The sequence below is a fragment of the Galeopterus variegatus genome, unplaced genomic scaffold (assembly GCF_000696425.1).
Source record: "Galeopterus variegatus unplaced genomic scaffold, G_variegatus-3.0.2 Scaffold1901, whole genome shotgun sequence".
NCBI lineage: Eukaryota > Metazoa > Chordata > Mammalia > Dermoptera > Cynocephalidae > Galeopterus > Galeopterus variegatus.
The window spans coordinates 248,640-264,954 of record NW_007728012.1 but is presented as its reverse complement, the minus strand read 5'-3'; the positions used below and the strand labels follow the sequence as shown (position 1 = coordinate 264,954).

Below are 16,315 nucleotides of genomic sequence, written 5' to 3'. Positions count from 1 at the left end.
ATTTTCCGTGTCCGGCAACGGATCGCAACCCTCAGTGTCGTCCCCGCACCGGACCAGGGACCGGCAACTGGATCGCAACCCTCAGTGTTGCCCCCGCACCGGGCCGGGGACCGGCAACGGGATTGCAACCCTCAGCGTCGCCCCCATGCCTCGCTCAGCCAGTGAGCGGGAACCGGTCTGCATGTGGGATCCGAACCTTCAGGCGGGAGCGCCGCCGCGCTTCCCAAGCGGCGCACTATCCAGTGCGCCACCGGGCCGGCCCCAAGCTTGGATTTTTCTAAAGTGAACATGGCAGGAAGTTCTGGAGCCTTAAGCTGGTTCTTATTTTGCCCTTGCCGTGCAGAGGGATCTTATGAAAAACCTGTCCTGTCTAAATTTCTTGACCTGTGCAAAGGGGAAATTACAACGATAAGTGAGACAGAGACTGGAATTCTGGTCCAGCATGCCCCTAACTAGCTGTGCGACCTTGGGCCAATTCCTTAAATCCCCTAAGCCTTGATCCTTCCTCTATGAAATGGGTGCCTGGTGAGATTTTCTATTATAGCTCCCATCTCTCGCATGCTGTGATTGTGGGATCTTTGGACAAAAGCCAGTATCAGATATGTAGAATCATGAACTTGAGCAACTGGGTATTAATCGGTTACCAGTGCATAAGGAAGACAACTCATTTCTGAATTACGAAGTCCAAATTTTCAGAGTCTCCCTCTTCCTATTAATCTCACTCACACACATATACACATGCACATGCATATATCTCTGAGAGATATTTTGAAGTGCCCGTTAAAGCAGGGAGTTCTGAGAAAGTGGCCATACTTGTGCCTCATACTTGTTTTTTTTCTGAAAGCAGGGTAACCTACCCGTTACAAGGAGTGTCACATGCACACAATTACACACAAACAATCCCATCTCTTATAACATGTATATACCATGTATGAATTTTTTCTGAAAGCAGGGTAACCTACCCGTTACAAGGAGTGTCACATGCACACAATTACACAAACAATCCCATCTCTTATAACATGTATATACCATGTATGAATAGCACCACAATGCATGGTCTCCATCAGACATGTATGGCCAGAGATTCAGAATTCCAGGACTCCCTGCCCCTTTTGGCCAGAGGAATGAAATATCCTCTTCATGAAATCATAATTGCACACTCAGAGCATTGAGATATTCTCTGTCCATCTGGCAAGTCACTTTTCCATTTCATCAGGGAAGTATTTCTAAGAATGTGATTTAGTACTCATCCTCCTTTATTGCATGATATTTTACAGAGAATTATAGAGAACACAAATGTGCCTGAATACTAATAAATCCTTTCAATGTTGATACCATCAAAATATGGTCATTCTCCCCTTTACTTCTTTGACCTTAACAACCTAAGACTATGATGGTTTCATTTCACAAAAATTTCAGGCAACCACTCCCAAAAGTAAACATGTGTCCACAGAAAAGTGTCTGTCTTATTCTACACCCCAACATTTCCAAGCTAGCCCTTCCATGGTGTGAGATTCCACCTCTACCAGGAAGCCTGCCTCTATTAATCTAACCCACTTTCCAAATTTTTATTCTTATTTCCTTCTTCAAATATCCTTATAACTAGCATGACAAAAATCCAGTAGGTCTGTCCTGTCTTACTCATTTAGAAGGCAGTGGCCCACATCTGTCATGTTTATTCCCAGGAGCCTAAAACCCTGTGGCATCAACTCTGTGATGTGCAAGAAATGCCTGCTGCCAAGCCAGCTTGCCTTTGTCCAATCACCCGGGCCTTAGCAGAGTTCCACGCACTCGGCATGTCTGCCCATCACTTACCACAGTTAAATACAGCCATTACGTGCTGGCTGTGGCAACGCTGTTTATCTGGGACAATAACGCGTCCCTGAAGACTGGCTGCTCTCAGGTAGCTGCAGCTATTCTGGGACACTCACAAGGGTAAAGCCCTGCGGTCAATGAACAGAGCCGCCTGCACCAGCTGATAAACTCCGAGTGTGATGCCAGATCGTGGTCCCCGCACCAAGCCCCTCCCAGGAAGAATTCTGCTCAGCGAGGTCTTGCCAAAAAGTGCTTCCCTCCCTCCCCTGTCAACCACTGCTTCATGAAGAATTTTGAAATGGCTTCTACCAGGATGAAAACCGTTTTCATTTTTGAAGTGAATGGCATCTCTTTTCTTATAGCTCATTAATTAATGAAAACAATCGAAAAACATCTCTTCTTTCCGGTAAGATTATGACAGGAAAAAACCCATGGCAAGGAGAGGGCGCGGGGGCCAAGGGTGAGTGTGAGCGTAGCTGGGCGCTGGGCTCTGAACTGCAGCTTCTCACGCGTGCTGCTTACCCCATGGCTCTGACAAGCCAAGGCTCACGGTCATTAAAAAATGTTTAATGTGAGACCTTGTTTCTTATTATTTATAATTTTCTCCTTTAGCTATATCTCTTATTTTACTCTTCAGTCAATAAAAAGCACTACCATACAAGACCCCCTACTGGGATAACACCATTTTTACTTCTTATTTATAATTTTCTCCTTTAGCTATATCTCTTATTTTACTCTTCAGTCAATAAAAAGCACAACCATACAAGACCCCCTACTGGGATAACGCCATTTTTACTTTTTTGTTTTACAAATGAGAATGTCAGTTTTCTTTGCTTAGCTGGTTTTACGACTTAAATGGGGAGAAAGGCCTATTTGTGACAAGTGTGACCTCTAAAAGTTCCTGAGGGACAAAAAACCTGAATGACAGAGCCCCTTCTTGTGCATTAACATAGTCCTTCTCCTCACCCTGGACAACTAATCTTCTTTACCTCAAATCCTTTCTGGAACCTGAGAGTTTAAGCAAACCAAACGACCCTGCATCCAGCCCTTTTGTAAAAGCATGGAGGGATTCGTGACTAACCGTGTACATTTTTTTTACAAGTGCACTGGAGCGGGTAGCTATGTCATTCTGAAAAAGGAAAATAAAATAAAGAATTGCATGATATAGCCAATGTCCTGCAGGAAATTTTGAAGAGCCTAGAGCTCTATGCCCCTGATGTTCATCCAGCCCTTTTGTAAAAGCATGGAGGGATTCGTGACTAACCGTGTACATTTTTTTTACAAATGCACTGGAGCGGGTAGCTATGTCATTCTGAAAAAGGAAAATAAAATAAAGAATTGCATGATATAGCCAATGTCCTGCAAGAAATTTTGAAGAGCCTAGAGCTCTATGCCCCTGATGTTCAGGACTAAGCACTTCCTATTGTGGTTTGGTAAAGCTGCATGCAGTGTGTCTTCAAAGAAAGTCAAATTTTACTGAGCACCTACTTTATGTCAAATACCGTGCTAGGCATTTTTATATACTTATTTCACTTATACACTTATTTCATGGGAACAACAGTGCTACTGCAATATTTATTATTGTCCTCATTTCACAGACGTAGACCTTTGCCAGGAAGGTTAGAAAACTTACTTGCTCGGGGTCATCATCTAGAAAGGGGCAATGCTGGATGGAAGTTCAGCTTCTTGGACCCTAAAGTCCAGCCCCCGCCCCCAAGGAGTGCTGCCCCCTAGTCCATGTTTCAACTATCCCATCTTTACCCTGACATTAGGAGGGTGTCACAATATCAGAGCTATACAGACATACATAGTCTAGCTCCCTTGCTTTGCAAACAAGAACCCTGAGAAGTGACTTGACAAGAAAAATGAATGCATTTTCATTCAAGTCCTATCCAACACACAAACTAGCTGATGTTGGCTTATGTGACTCAGTGGGTCCCTGGCCTGTAGCTCGGCTCCTCAATTTCCCCTCTGTGACTACAGGAGCAGGTGTCATGTCACTGTGTCCTTGTTATAGTGGGAGATGCTAAGTCCAAGATGAACTAAGTAACTCATCCAAGGTGTCAGTGAAAAGGCCAGAGTCCTATACCTCTTCTGATTTCTACCACACTGAGTCTCTCAACACTGCTGCCTTCCAAAAATTGCTGCCTTGGACAAAAAACAAATGTTTATTGTGTTAAGACTGAGTTTGTTATTCCTCTATGTTATCTGATCATAGGCATTCTAGGTGAAAAAGAAAGAACACAAAAAAAGCAGCTTCATGTGGCAAAGAGCAATGGCCTATGGGTTAATAGCAGATTTAAGATTTTAGGTGAGTTCTGGAAAAGCAGTCTTTCCTACACTTCACTTATTCTTTACGACCAGCCCATTAGCAGACAGAGAGAAAGAGAAGAAAGCTTCATATTCATGGAAATTCCAATGTAAAAAATAAGAGCAAGAATACTAATTTCTCCCCCAAACAGCAAAGGAGATGGGGAGTGTGGTTACTAATTGCTTTTCTGCAGTGCTTCAACCCCTGAAACCCACACATTCAGGTACAACCTATTTTCTCTCTGAAACCAGCTGCCTGATGTGAGGAAGCCATGCAGTGAGTGGCAAAAACATGACTCCAGTCCTTGGCACAGGGCATGTAACTCAAGCAGCTTTGGTTGGATCCTGTGTCCCCCTGAGAGGAAAGGCAGATGAGGACTCAGGTTCTAATCCTGGCTGAGCCACTCTGTGACCTTGAGCATGTGCTCTTTTTGTCCCAGCCTCTATTTGTAAAAGTAGAACCAGAGAGCTTATGAGAATTTCTGGAATGGTTTTCTGAGGTTGAAAACATGGAAGTGTTTCATTACACATCCAAGGGAAGAAGCTCTGGGCTGCAAGGGCCACCATGACAATTTCTATAATAGGCACCTACCATGAACCAGGCAGCTTCTTGGGCATTTTAACCTAAGTCAATTACACTGGAGCTGATAACTTTATGAAGTAAGGGTTATTATCTTCATTTTTTATTTTTATTTTTTCATTTTTTATGTATAAGACATACACAGTGGTTTTGCATAAAGACTCTAGAGCTGGGTTGCCAGTCAAGTCCCAGTGCTGCCATTTAGTGGCCACATGACTCTGGGTAGGATATACTTAACCTCCTGGTGCCTCAGTCTCTTCATCTGTAAAATGAGTTTAATAATGGTACTCTCATAGTGCTGTTGTATGTAGCACTGGGAGCACTGCCTACATGTAGAAAGTGACCTATATATATTAGCTGTTATAATTATTTAATGAGAAAATGCAGGCCCAGAGAGGTGGTAAAACTTGTCCAAATCCTCGCAGTTGGTAAGCAACATGGCCAGTTTTCAAATCCAGGCAGGTCTCACTCTTGCCCTGTGCTCTTCTCCCAGGCAATTGCGGCCTTTCTCATAGAACAGTAAATGCCATTTCTATGGCACCTACAACGAGTCACACTTTATATGTGTCCTTACCTATCTGTCACAGCAATTTCATTATTACTCATGATGTAGAGGCCGAGGCTCAGAGAGGTTAAGCCATTTCCTCCCTTACCTAGTAAATGACTCTGCTGGGATTTAAACCCAGGCTGGCCCAATGCCAAAGCAGATGTGATTTTCCACTACACTATACTGCCACCTTCCTTCACTACCAGGAGCCCACTGGTGCCACATGTGGAAGTTTCAGAAGGTTTACAGCCTGGGTAATGAAAAAAGATAAAAGGACATCTCCAAACAGTTGCCAAACTCCCTTAAAACTAGCAGCAGGTCCTGGGAGGACCCAATTCTGATGCTGAGAAAATCTCTGTAGGTGTCTGAGGAAGCCACCATGCTTTACCGTGGCTCTTCAGTCCAAGCACAGAGTCCAGGCATCACTGTGGCATCAGTGTTTAGTCCCTATGCTCCTTGTCAGTGAAGTCTGCTGCTAGGAGAGCCGCTGCCTGCCTCTGTGTGCCCACTAGGCAACGGCCACAGCACACCCTCCCCTGCTGGCCTCAGGCTCAGAGCTGCTAGTTGGTCAGAAGGGTAGAGCCTCTGTTTCTGTGGCCATATGGGACCAGGCCAGCATCGTCCTTCACTGGACTTTGCAATGTTCTGTTGGCAGTGAGGTTCCCTTCCACCATGTACTATGAAGTCTCCTTTGGCCCATCCTGGGTGCAAAGAAAGTTCTTCCTCCCACTGCACTGCTCCAATGGCTTTACATACTTAAAACATAGATGCAGCAGCCTAGGCCTCTCATGCTCTAGTGATACATTCTGCAATGTTTAGAATCTGCCGCTGGTAATTAGCCTGTCATTAGAACACAACTATCAGCTTCAGTGATGCCAGTCTTTCTCTTGCTTCCTTTTCTTCTACAAACAGCTGCTGAAGTAATTTTCCTCAAACACAGATTTCATCCTGTCACTCCTCTGCTTGAGGTCACAGCGACGTTGCCTGATGCATCAAATACAAATTCCTCACCCTCCTATTCCACCACCTGCTTGCTTCTAGCTCCACACCCTCCATGGCCTTGCCCTTTGCTCCAGCTAGGACAGCTGGGAGGCCATCCCTAACACAGCTTGCTCTTCTCTGAGACTGTGCCTTTTGACATCCTACTGCAACGCTCACTCCTCCACTCCAGGCTTAGAACCTAACTCTGATCCACCTGCTTTATGGAACACTATCAAGGTAACCCCATTGCCTATTCCTCTGCTGAGACTCTTCTCATCCATTTGCTCAACACATACTTGTATGCCCATTCTGCCAGCCCCTGCGGTCATGAGCGAACTAGGCCCGTCCCTGCCCTGGTTGAAGTCTACTGTCTGCAGTATCATATCAGTTTGCAGGTTCTGCATATTGCTTTTAACAGTGACCTCGGTTATTTCTTGTCTCTTTTAGTTATTTCTTGTCTCTTTCAGTAGGTTATTACCTCCTCAAAACAAGTCAAAGACTCCTGCCACACCCTTTCCCACTTTTTTTTCTTTCCCCTTTCTCTCTCTCTCTCTCTCTCTCTCTCTCTCACAGTGACCTGTGTCAGGTCAGTGTTAGATATTGTTAGTGCAAAGTGTATATGTTTTACCCTCTAGGGAAATAAATGAAGACTATCTCTGCACCATGAATGAACAAAAAGGGACTGTCTCCCTCTGTTTGGATATGAGTAATAGTTAACTAAGTTTTGTGGATTGTATGAACAAAGTATAAATTAATGATTTATGAAATTCACATATAGGATTTTTAAGTTATTACTCCTGTGCATAGGTCACATACACATACACACAGAGCTGAGACATAGAACAAAGTTATCAGCTGATCAGCAGTGAGAAGCACTGTCAAATCAGGACTAGAACCCTCAACCAGTGGCCCTTGTCTTCATTTGTGGGGTCATAATATTTTTCCATCAAAATCTCTCATAGGGCCGGCCCAGTGGCGCACTCGGTAGAGTGCGGCGCTTGGGAGCACGGCAGCGCTCCTGCCGAGGGTTTGGATCCCATATAGAGACTGGTCCGCTCACTGGTTGAGCGCGGTGCAGGCGTGACACCGAGGGTTGCGATCCCGTTGCCAGTCACAGTACGGGCGCGACACTGAGGGTTGCGATCTCGTTACCGGTCACGAAAAAAAAAGACAAAAAGGAAAAAAAAAAATCTCTCATAGTTTATCAATTAGTATTTGAGATTTATGCTGCTCAAAACTTGGGGGATATGAAAATAGCTATTAAGTCCCATGTTTATAATGCCATAACATTAAATGGGAGGAATGGAGGGGCCTGCCTGTATTTTTGGTTTGGCAAATCCTAGAACTATTTTTTCAAACATTTGGGGTTTGGCTAAACCCAAAACTTACTTTGCCAAGCACTTTGGCCTTAATATTTAAACCCATGTGTATTTTAAAAGAAATCCAATCTATATGTTTCTGACTCATTTACACTTAACTCATGAAAATGCTGTTTGGTAAGAGCTATTAGATGTTTGAGCAAGTTTATGAGCCTTTTAAAGCCTTTTTTCCCCCCATTCTTACAAGAAAGTTGTATTTTGCCAGCCATAAAAGAGTATGAGCCCCAGAGGCCTGTGATCTGCTTGAAATTTATAACCTCTGAAGCTTAAATGGATTCTGAGTTTGGAAAAAGTTATTCCCCCTCCTCTTTTTCATATTAAGTGTACAAACAGGCTACCTACAATAAAGACAGTATCTTAGCTTCCAAGATGGCAAATAGTAAAGAATTCAACTTATCCACCAGTAAATTGTACCTAAGACACTTTGGAGGAACAATATGACACATTAGGTTCATACAGACACAGCTTGAGATCCAACACTCTAATGGAAAGTTTTACTAATTATTTGCAGGATAAGAAAAAGAAGTGGGCCTTGACATAGTTTAAGTCAGAACACTTTGAGTACTGGGGAATTTTTTTTTTAGTCAACAGACAACCAACCCTATTTATGACTTTTTATACATTTAAAAAAAGCTATATCTACTAAAAATGACATTTGAATTAAAACCAGAAAAGCACAAAGAACGTGCATGCATGCTGCAATGACTTCACCCTGTATCTTCTATAATTATGCTCAGATACCACTCAATTACAGTATTCTACTGGGAGAAGGCTTTTGGACAAAGTACTTAAAAATGGCTTATAAATATTTAAAGTATAAGCATCTAACAAATCATAATGACCAAGTTTTACATTTAACCACATGCGCTCCAAATATCTTGAAATTACTCTAAATATGGGTTTAAAATATCAAAAGGGCTTGTTGATGGGATGCAGAACTTCACAGAGAAACTTAAACCTGATCATTCTTGCTCCCACAACACCCAATCTGCACATTTTTAAAAGTGTACATGTGTAGATTTCTTTAGAAAAAGATCATGTTACAGTCTGAATTTCCAAAATAAGAGTGGAAGGATGAAATATAGGGTTTCCCCTTCTCTCACCAAATGCAGTTTAGCCACTTTGCTTCTAGATAATTTGTTATTCTAGGTTAGCTCAAATTTAAGACAGTAACATTTTAGGAACAACTTGGAGAACTAAGCCAGCTGCAAGGAGGATATCATTACAAATTGAGACACATGTTGTATGGGAATACCATTCATATTCAATACCAAAAACATGTCCGGGGAAATAAGCCATGCAAATGAGAAAGAGATATACTTTTTAACTGCATTTTTTGTATGTTAGGTCAATGTTTCATATCAAATGAGTCTATAAAGTGTGTTTCTCCTGTTTGTTCTTTAGATATTATCACTCACATTCTTACTCCCCTTTTTACCCAAAACAAAACACAGCTTGCTATCAAAGAAAGACAACAAACCAGAGGTTCAGTGGGAGAAATGAAGAGTGTTGGCACGGCCACATGTCTGCATGGGAATGAGGCTTGGGAGCACTGGAAGCCTTCATTTGTCACAGTCCTGACCCCTCGGCTGCATGGAAAGGCAGCTCTGCTCTTGGGCTCCCATCTCCCCATTCAGTTCTGCTGATGACTATAATTCAGTCCTAGGAGCAGCAGAGTTAAGAGATATCAGGGGCAACCTGACTGCTTACCAATTGAAGAATAGTTAGTACACTCGGGAACTATTTTAAAGCATTGGAGACTAATTCCAAGTTTTTGTTGTAATGGTTGTTTGCTTTTACTTCAATCACTGCCACTAGAATCTTTTAAATGATACTAGAAGTAATTCATGAGTGTGTACTTCCCTCCTTTCTGATGGCCTCATGTTCTCAGTCCTAGCCCACTCTACTCTTTTCTCAAGCAGAAGGCTGTGGAAATAAATCCACAAATCTGGAGAAGAGCTGTACGAAGTTAGTATTTAGAGCTGGCCTCCGAGATGGCATTCACTCCTTTTCCTTGACAATGGACCCCTGTTAAATGATGCCAGCACTAAATTGTTTATCTTTTCAAACTAATTTATTTGTTTCTCCAAATGAAATCCTTTCATGCCTTTTGAGATACTAAAAAAAAGTTCACACATGCAGAATGCGTTGCCTTAACATCCATCCACACACAAAGTGTCATGTACTTCAAATGGCAGCTGAAGGATACGAAATCATTCTGTGCACGACATATTGAAGGAAAACAGAATGGCTACCACGTCCCTTTGGCACAATCTCTTCGGCAGGATTGTCCGGAAAAGGCGGAGCGTTCAAGTGGAGGTAAGTGTTACACCACATGAGGTAAGCGCTCCACGCTGTAGTGTATTTTGGTCCTCAGACATCTCTGCCCTGCAGTGCTCGTCTGCATGAAGGTAGGTGTAAATGATGGAATCATGACGTACAGGCAGCCAGCCACTCAGGCCGGCAAGGGCATGATTCACTGGAAACCAGTCAGGGAGCTTGTTTCCAGTGCCCTTCTAGGCAGCAGCTCGTTAATAGCTGGTGGAATGTTCCCCCTCTCTCCAGGTGAAGCAGCATGCTGGGAAAGAGGGAGGGTGGGTAGTGTTGTCACACACTGCCACATCAACGCCCTCGTGTCTACCGGCCTGTCTACTTCTCTGACTCCAGCCATTCTGCTCTCTGGGCCTCAGTGGAAGGGTAGCAGGTTTTTCAACAGAAGGACAGCGTCTCCCTATACAGTACAAATGTTGAAAGTCCAAGTGCTGGGGAAGTATCTAGCTTGTTTCTTTTCTTGCTTCCCTTTTTGTCTTCACCATAGGTGCTTTCACTGTAGTAACATGAAGAAAAGTCTATAACCTTTTGCATTGCATCACTAGGCAATTTATTGGGGCAAGTGCTACATTATGTAGCTGCAACTGTGATTCTGCAAATATTAGGGCCACAGCAAAAATCAAAGGACAGCGTCTCCCTATACAGTACAAATGTTGAAAGTCCAAGTGCTGGGGAAGTATCTAGTTTGTTTCTTTTCTTGCTTCCCTTTTTGTCTTCACCATAGGTGCTTTCACTGTAGTAACATGAAGAAAAGTCTATAACCTTTTGCACTGCATCACTAGGCAATTTATTGGGGCAAGTGCTACATTATGTAGCTGCAACTGTGATTCTGCAAATATTAGGGCCACAGCAAAAATCGCCGAAAAATAAATTGTAAGTTTTAAGGGAAACTTACAATTAATTCAGCTTCCTCAGAGTAACTAGAAAAATTCCAATTCAGATGTTCCTTGGTAAGAATGGAAGATAATCCTTCAGAGATGTAGAACCCAAGAAAATGCCTCTGTGTACAGGTACATAAAACTTGCCACAAAATTTCAGGGGGAGTAGCTGAAGGTCATTCAGGGACTAGTGCAGGGGGCAGGAGACCAGTTTTATGAGGCTGCCACATGGATCAGAAGGTTTGGAGACCAGGACCAGGACTAGTGCTGCACTTGTGTGAACTTGAGTGAGTCCCTCTTGAGAGTCTGTGCACCAAGCACTTAGCTTGCCTCACCCCAGTCCCAGCCCTGCTGAAGGGGGAAGATTATGGCTACATCCAAAAGTAATAAATACCTGGTGGATATCACATTTCATATTCCATCATAATCTGATTGAAATAATATCTAAAAGTAAGATGCTTACACATTAATACCCTTCCTTCAAGCCTCTTGGCATTAGGGTTAACATGGACTCAGCAGCAATGAATGGGACACGTCAAAGGCTAGTCTTGACACTGTTCATTCCAGAAAGCTTTCCTCTGCAAGTCTGAAATAACAACAGCAAGCACTCTCCCGGTCCTCACGGCTCACATGTGTGCATGACACAGACCTGGTGGCTTCACTGGCTCTTTGAAGTACCTCTATCTAGAGCTACACAGCCAACTGCATCCTGACAAGCAGGCTAACCTTTAACTTAGGGATTGTCACTAATTAACACTTCCAATAATCAAATACTGGAACATTAGCTAGCTCAAGTCTGGCATAGGATCTGAGCACATGCCATTTGTACTTATTTCTTCTTGTCGCTCTATGTTCCTTCTTTTCCTTGATTTAAAAGTAGGCACCTATAGTATTGCTTTGAATGTATGGACTTACTTCCCAACCTCCTCCCAGGCAGCCTCCTCTCTTGAACTTCTCAGTCTGAGAAATTAATTAGCAAAAAGTTACTTGTCACCCCCTCCCTTTTGGCTTCCCTAATGAGGCAAACCCTCTGTCTTGCAGCAGTTGTTTCTGGGATTGTGGATCCATGACCAGACTAATAATTAAACTCCAAGAAGCCAAAACTACAGGCGCCTCCTCCAGCTTTCCCTGACAGAATAAAAGGTCGAATCCCCGCTGCTGAGCCTGGAGTAGCATTGTGAAATTGTGGCCAAGGAAAAGAGTCTCACATTGTCTTTCTGGTTTTAGAAACATATAAGAAATTTGGGAGCCACAAAGGTGGGAAGGTTGTACAGACCTGTTGCTCCTCGAGAATGGAAAAAGTGAGGGTAAAGGGGTTACTCCTGGTACACATTTTTTCCATTTGTTATTTTACTTAAAGAGAATGTCATTTCCCCAGAAAATTGAGGAGAAGCAATATTTTCTTTTGAAAATATTCAAACATTTGCAAATGATTATTCTGAACTCCCAAATGTACTATAAACAAGTGTAAACTGTAGAAATTTAGAAAATGTCCAAATATAAACAGCTATCCCCCCAAGCACCCAGGCAAAGACAAAGACAGGAGTATCCCATTTATAAATGGAATTCTTTGTGGAAAGAACAGTTTGAAAAATGTTTACACATTGTTTTCCTTATTATTTGGGGGGATTTTTTTCCAGCTTACAGAAGCTGCAGAACTGGTATTTGGAGTCTTCAAAGTTGAAGATTAAAGGGAGTTTACAACCTTTTAAAATTGTCAACTAAACTTAATTAGTTCTGCATCTGGGAAAAATATCCTCCCATTGAAATCATTTGTAATCATATCAACAAACAAGAATGCATAAAGTTAGGTAACCAGGAAGAGAATAACTTCCAAATGAGGGGAAAAAATTATAATTTGAAAGACCTAGCAAATATGATGACTTCTTTGAAGAAAATTGTATCTACCTGGGTTGCTGATTTCAAGATACAGTCTGCTTTGGAGATACTTTAAATAATATTTTTAAATAGTAATACAGTAGGACAAAGGTAGGCATAGTGAGAATGAAGAATGCTTACTGGAGTTACTGACAGATGCTCCTATGAGAAATAATATAATCAATCACCAACAAGCACATGGAGAAATCACTCACCTGCACCTCACCTACCACATCTCAGCCTGAGTTTTGCTTTTGGTTTTTAATGCTTTCCACTTTGGCTTTAACTGGTTACCAGTGTTCACCATCAAGGCACAAAAGCCATTCAGTCCTTTATTTAATGGATGCATTTCCAATTTTCCCAACCATATGAATGGGCTAGCTTTCCAAAGGTGTGAAAGAAAAACAGCACCACATGTGCACAGAAAATCAGGAAGGGCCAGAGCATGTGAGTGAATTATGGCAGGTGGAGACTGCTATGAGGTGACAAGGAACTACTGAGGGCAAGAGGAAATGTGATTTAGTGGAGGAGAAGTAGTTCTTCCCCCATCTTAAATCACTTGCCTGTCATCCCTCTGTGGCAGACAAAGCATGAGTATTTCTGACTTTAGGGAAAAGCTGTAATTTCTTGGGGGACCTATCATAAAAAGAACTTTCCAATCTCAAGAGGTACTGGGCAATTTCATCACTGTATCATCTGAAATTGGCTGAAGCCAGGTTAATATTTTTAGTAATGATTCTGGGGCACATACAAGACCCTTGCCTGATTCTTTACTCAGAAACATATATCATCCAAATAGCCAGCATGTATTTTATATTTTTATATTCTTTTGGTCTCGTAGCTACTTATAGGCTAGCATTACTAGTTTTTGATCTGGTCACTTCCCACCCCAGTAATGGCAGTAAAATTTTTCACCCTCTCATTCTTCCTTTAATATCATTTGAATGAGTCGTATTAGAATGAGTTTAAAATGACAATTCCCAATGTTTTCTGACTTTCTGAAGGCTGTCGCTTTTTTTTTTTTTTGCACAACTTCCCATTGTTCACAGCTTTGTCAACTAGATTAAATTAGTCTCGTGAAGAAATCAGGGGCATTTTCAATTGAGGTGGCTGCAAGAAGGCTGAGGCCATCTGTCTTCAGACAGCAGAACTTGCAGATGTAAAATCAAGGAATGGTGAACTCGCTTTTAATATTCTGCTCCTACTGGCAAAGCCAACAGTGGAAAAGGAGACTGCCAACTATGGGGGCTGACAAACCCTTCTTGCACCACCCAGCAAGTCTCCTTGCTCTGGGATGTGCTTCCCAAGCAAACTTCGGGCCAGAAGTCAGGTGCCTAGGTAGATATGCCAACTTAGACATGATGGGCTGGAAACACCACATCAAGTGTCATGCTCTACACTTATATTTCCCACTGTGGGGTAATGGGGTTGGTAATGTAGTTTTGTTGGTGTTGTTGTTGGAAAAACAAGAATTAAATACTGTCTGAAGAGTTAGAGAAGTTGATAGATAGGCTTGCGTTTTTGTTTTTGTTTTTAGTTCTTAGGAACTTCTCCCAAGACAACTGAGGTGGATAAAAGAATTTTAGTAAATAGGGTAATAAAGGAACTATCATTAGCCTACTATCCTACAGTGTTTTAAAGAAAATTTAGCTCTGGAATCAGATAGCCTGTATTTGAATCTCAGCTCTGCTTACTAACTTGGTACTCTTACGCAAGTTACTGAACTTCTCTGTATCAATTTTCTCATCAGTAAAATGAAAACAATAATTGTCCTATAAATCCAGATCTGAAGAAACACTACTGAAAAACACTTAGAAGAGAACAAGCATTCTTCCTGTGAGGTCCACCTCTCCTACCCCAGGCCTCCTTCCTCCCTGGGTTTATATCCCCACCAGATGGTAAGTGCCTGGAGAGCAAGCACAGGAACAGCATCATATTCCCCTTTGTATGTCCCCAGTCCCTGGAAGGAGCAGTGCACAAGTTAGGTACTCAATAAATGCTCATCTTGTCTCTCTTCCTCTCCATAAACAGTTGATAAACTCAACTGAATTTTGGCCTGCTGCTGCCCACTTGGGCAGAGGGAAGAGCTGGAGATCTGGGTACAACACACCTGAGTTGAATACTGGTACCCCACTTACCAGCTCTGATTTGGGCAAGGTCTCTAAGCCTCATCTTCCTCCTTGGTAAGATGCACACAATGCCTGTTCTACCAGGATTGGTGGGAGGAGCAAATGAGACCACATCCGGCTATAGTGGGCACACGTGGTAGTTGCCTCTCCTGCCCCTGAAACTCAGGTCTCACGAACAGTGGCTCACTTGGCATTAAGGAGAATTCTCCCATGAGGTCAGAGATATCCCCTCACTTCAGCACTGCTGCCCTTGTCCCTATCAAAGCCTTTCACGTCTGCAAGAGGTGAGCAAGCCCGCAGCTGGGTGGCTGAGACCTCAAAGGGGGAGAAAGCAAAGCCGGTCAGTGATGCTTGAAGCATGCCTTGGGGAATGCTGGTTGGTGCCAAGCTGAAGGAAGAGACCCACAACCAGGACCTGGGAGCCATTGCTCCAACACCCTGCCAGGCAAAGGGGGCTTAGTGCCTGTGTTCAGTTGGCATATGCATGTAAGAAGGCTAGTATTTACTCCCATCTTACAAATGGAATCCCATGGTTATCAAGAAACTTTGGTGAGTTGAGCAATTCTGCCAGTGAGGCTACCAGCTTTTGGAGGTGGCCCAGCTCATGGGTTCGCTGGATCTTTTACCACTGCCCTGCAACCTTGCCACAACATTTAGGTATCTCACATAATCTCTCCTTCCTCCCCACATCCTCCGCTTCTCCAATAGGGTGGATTACAGAGATGAGCATAATAATAAAATAAAGTGTAGTTAAGGAGATAGTGTTTCAATTTAGGCTTAAGACTGGGCTTTACCCTGAAGTAGATAACCTTGGGCATGGCACTTACACACTGTGTCTCAATTTCCTCAGCTGTAAAATGGGAATGATGCTACTAAACAACTGCTCAGTATCATAGCTGTTGGATCAAAATGTTGATAGCAGGTGACCACACAAGGTGTGCTGTAAAACACGTAAGGCAAAATCACGATTATGAGTGCAGCTCTGCCTCTGCCTTGCAAGAAGTAAGGCGAGGTGCATTGCTCTTGTGGAGGGGCGCCCAGATGGACATACAAACCTTTTACTTATTCTGATTTCTAATTCGGAGGCACCTCCTTTTGAGTGGCGGCTCCAGGTCCTCGGGCCCGGCGCTGAGCATGGGCGAGGAGATGATGCAGGGCGCCATGGCAGTCTTCTCGGCGGGTTTTGGCACAGGCTGGATCACGCAGCCGGTCTTGGGCAGCATCCGCAGAGCATAGGCGTGGTCCTCGTCCGCGGGGTTATTAAGGTTCGGGTCTGACTTGTCGCCCCCCGCCAGGGCCTCCTCCCCCATCAGCTTTTTGGCCGCCTCCCCGTCCAGGTGGCAGTTGGAAGCACAGTTGTTCTCCTTGACGGACTCCAGCTCGCTCACCGCCGGTTCCTCGGGCGACAGCAGCTTCTTGGGGGGCGCGGGCGGCGGCGGCGGCGGCTGCTCAGGAGGCGGTTCCGCGCTCTTGGCGCCCTCGGCGGC

General features: G+C 43.5%; 1 protein-coding gene across 1 annotated transcript in view; it reads right to left on the bottom strand.

Annotated features, from left to right (window-relative positions):
• Positions 1-16,315, bottom strand: part of SOBP (sine oculis binding protein homolog (Drosophila)) — a 166,379-nt gene that overhangs the window by 3,877 nt on the left and 146,187 nt on the right. Inside the window, exon 7 of the mRNA XM_008579499.1 lies at positions 15,884-16,253. Within this exon, the coding sequence (XP_008577721.1) occupies positions 15,887-16,253 (367 nt within the window). The 3' untranslated portion in view covers positions 15,884-15,886. The remainder of the gene's footprint in view (positions 1-15,883; positions 16,254-16,315) is intronic.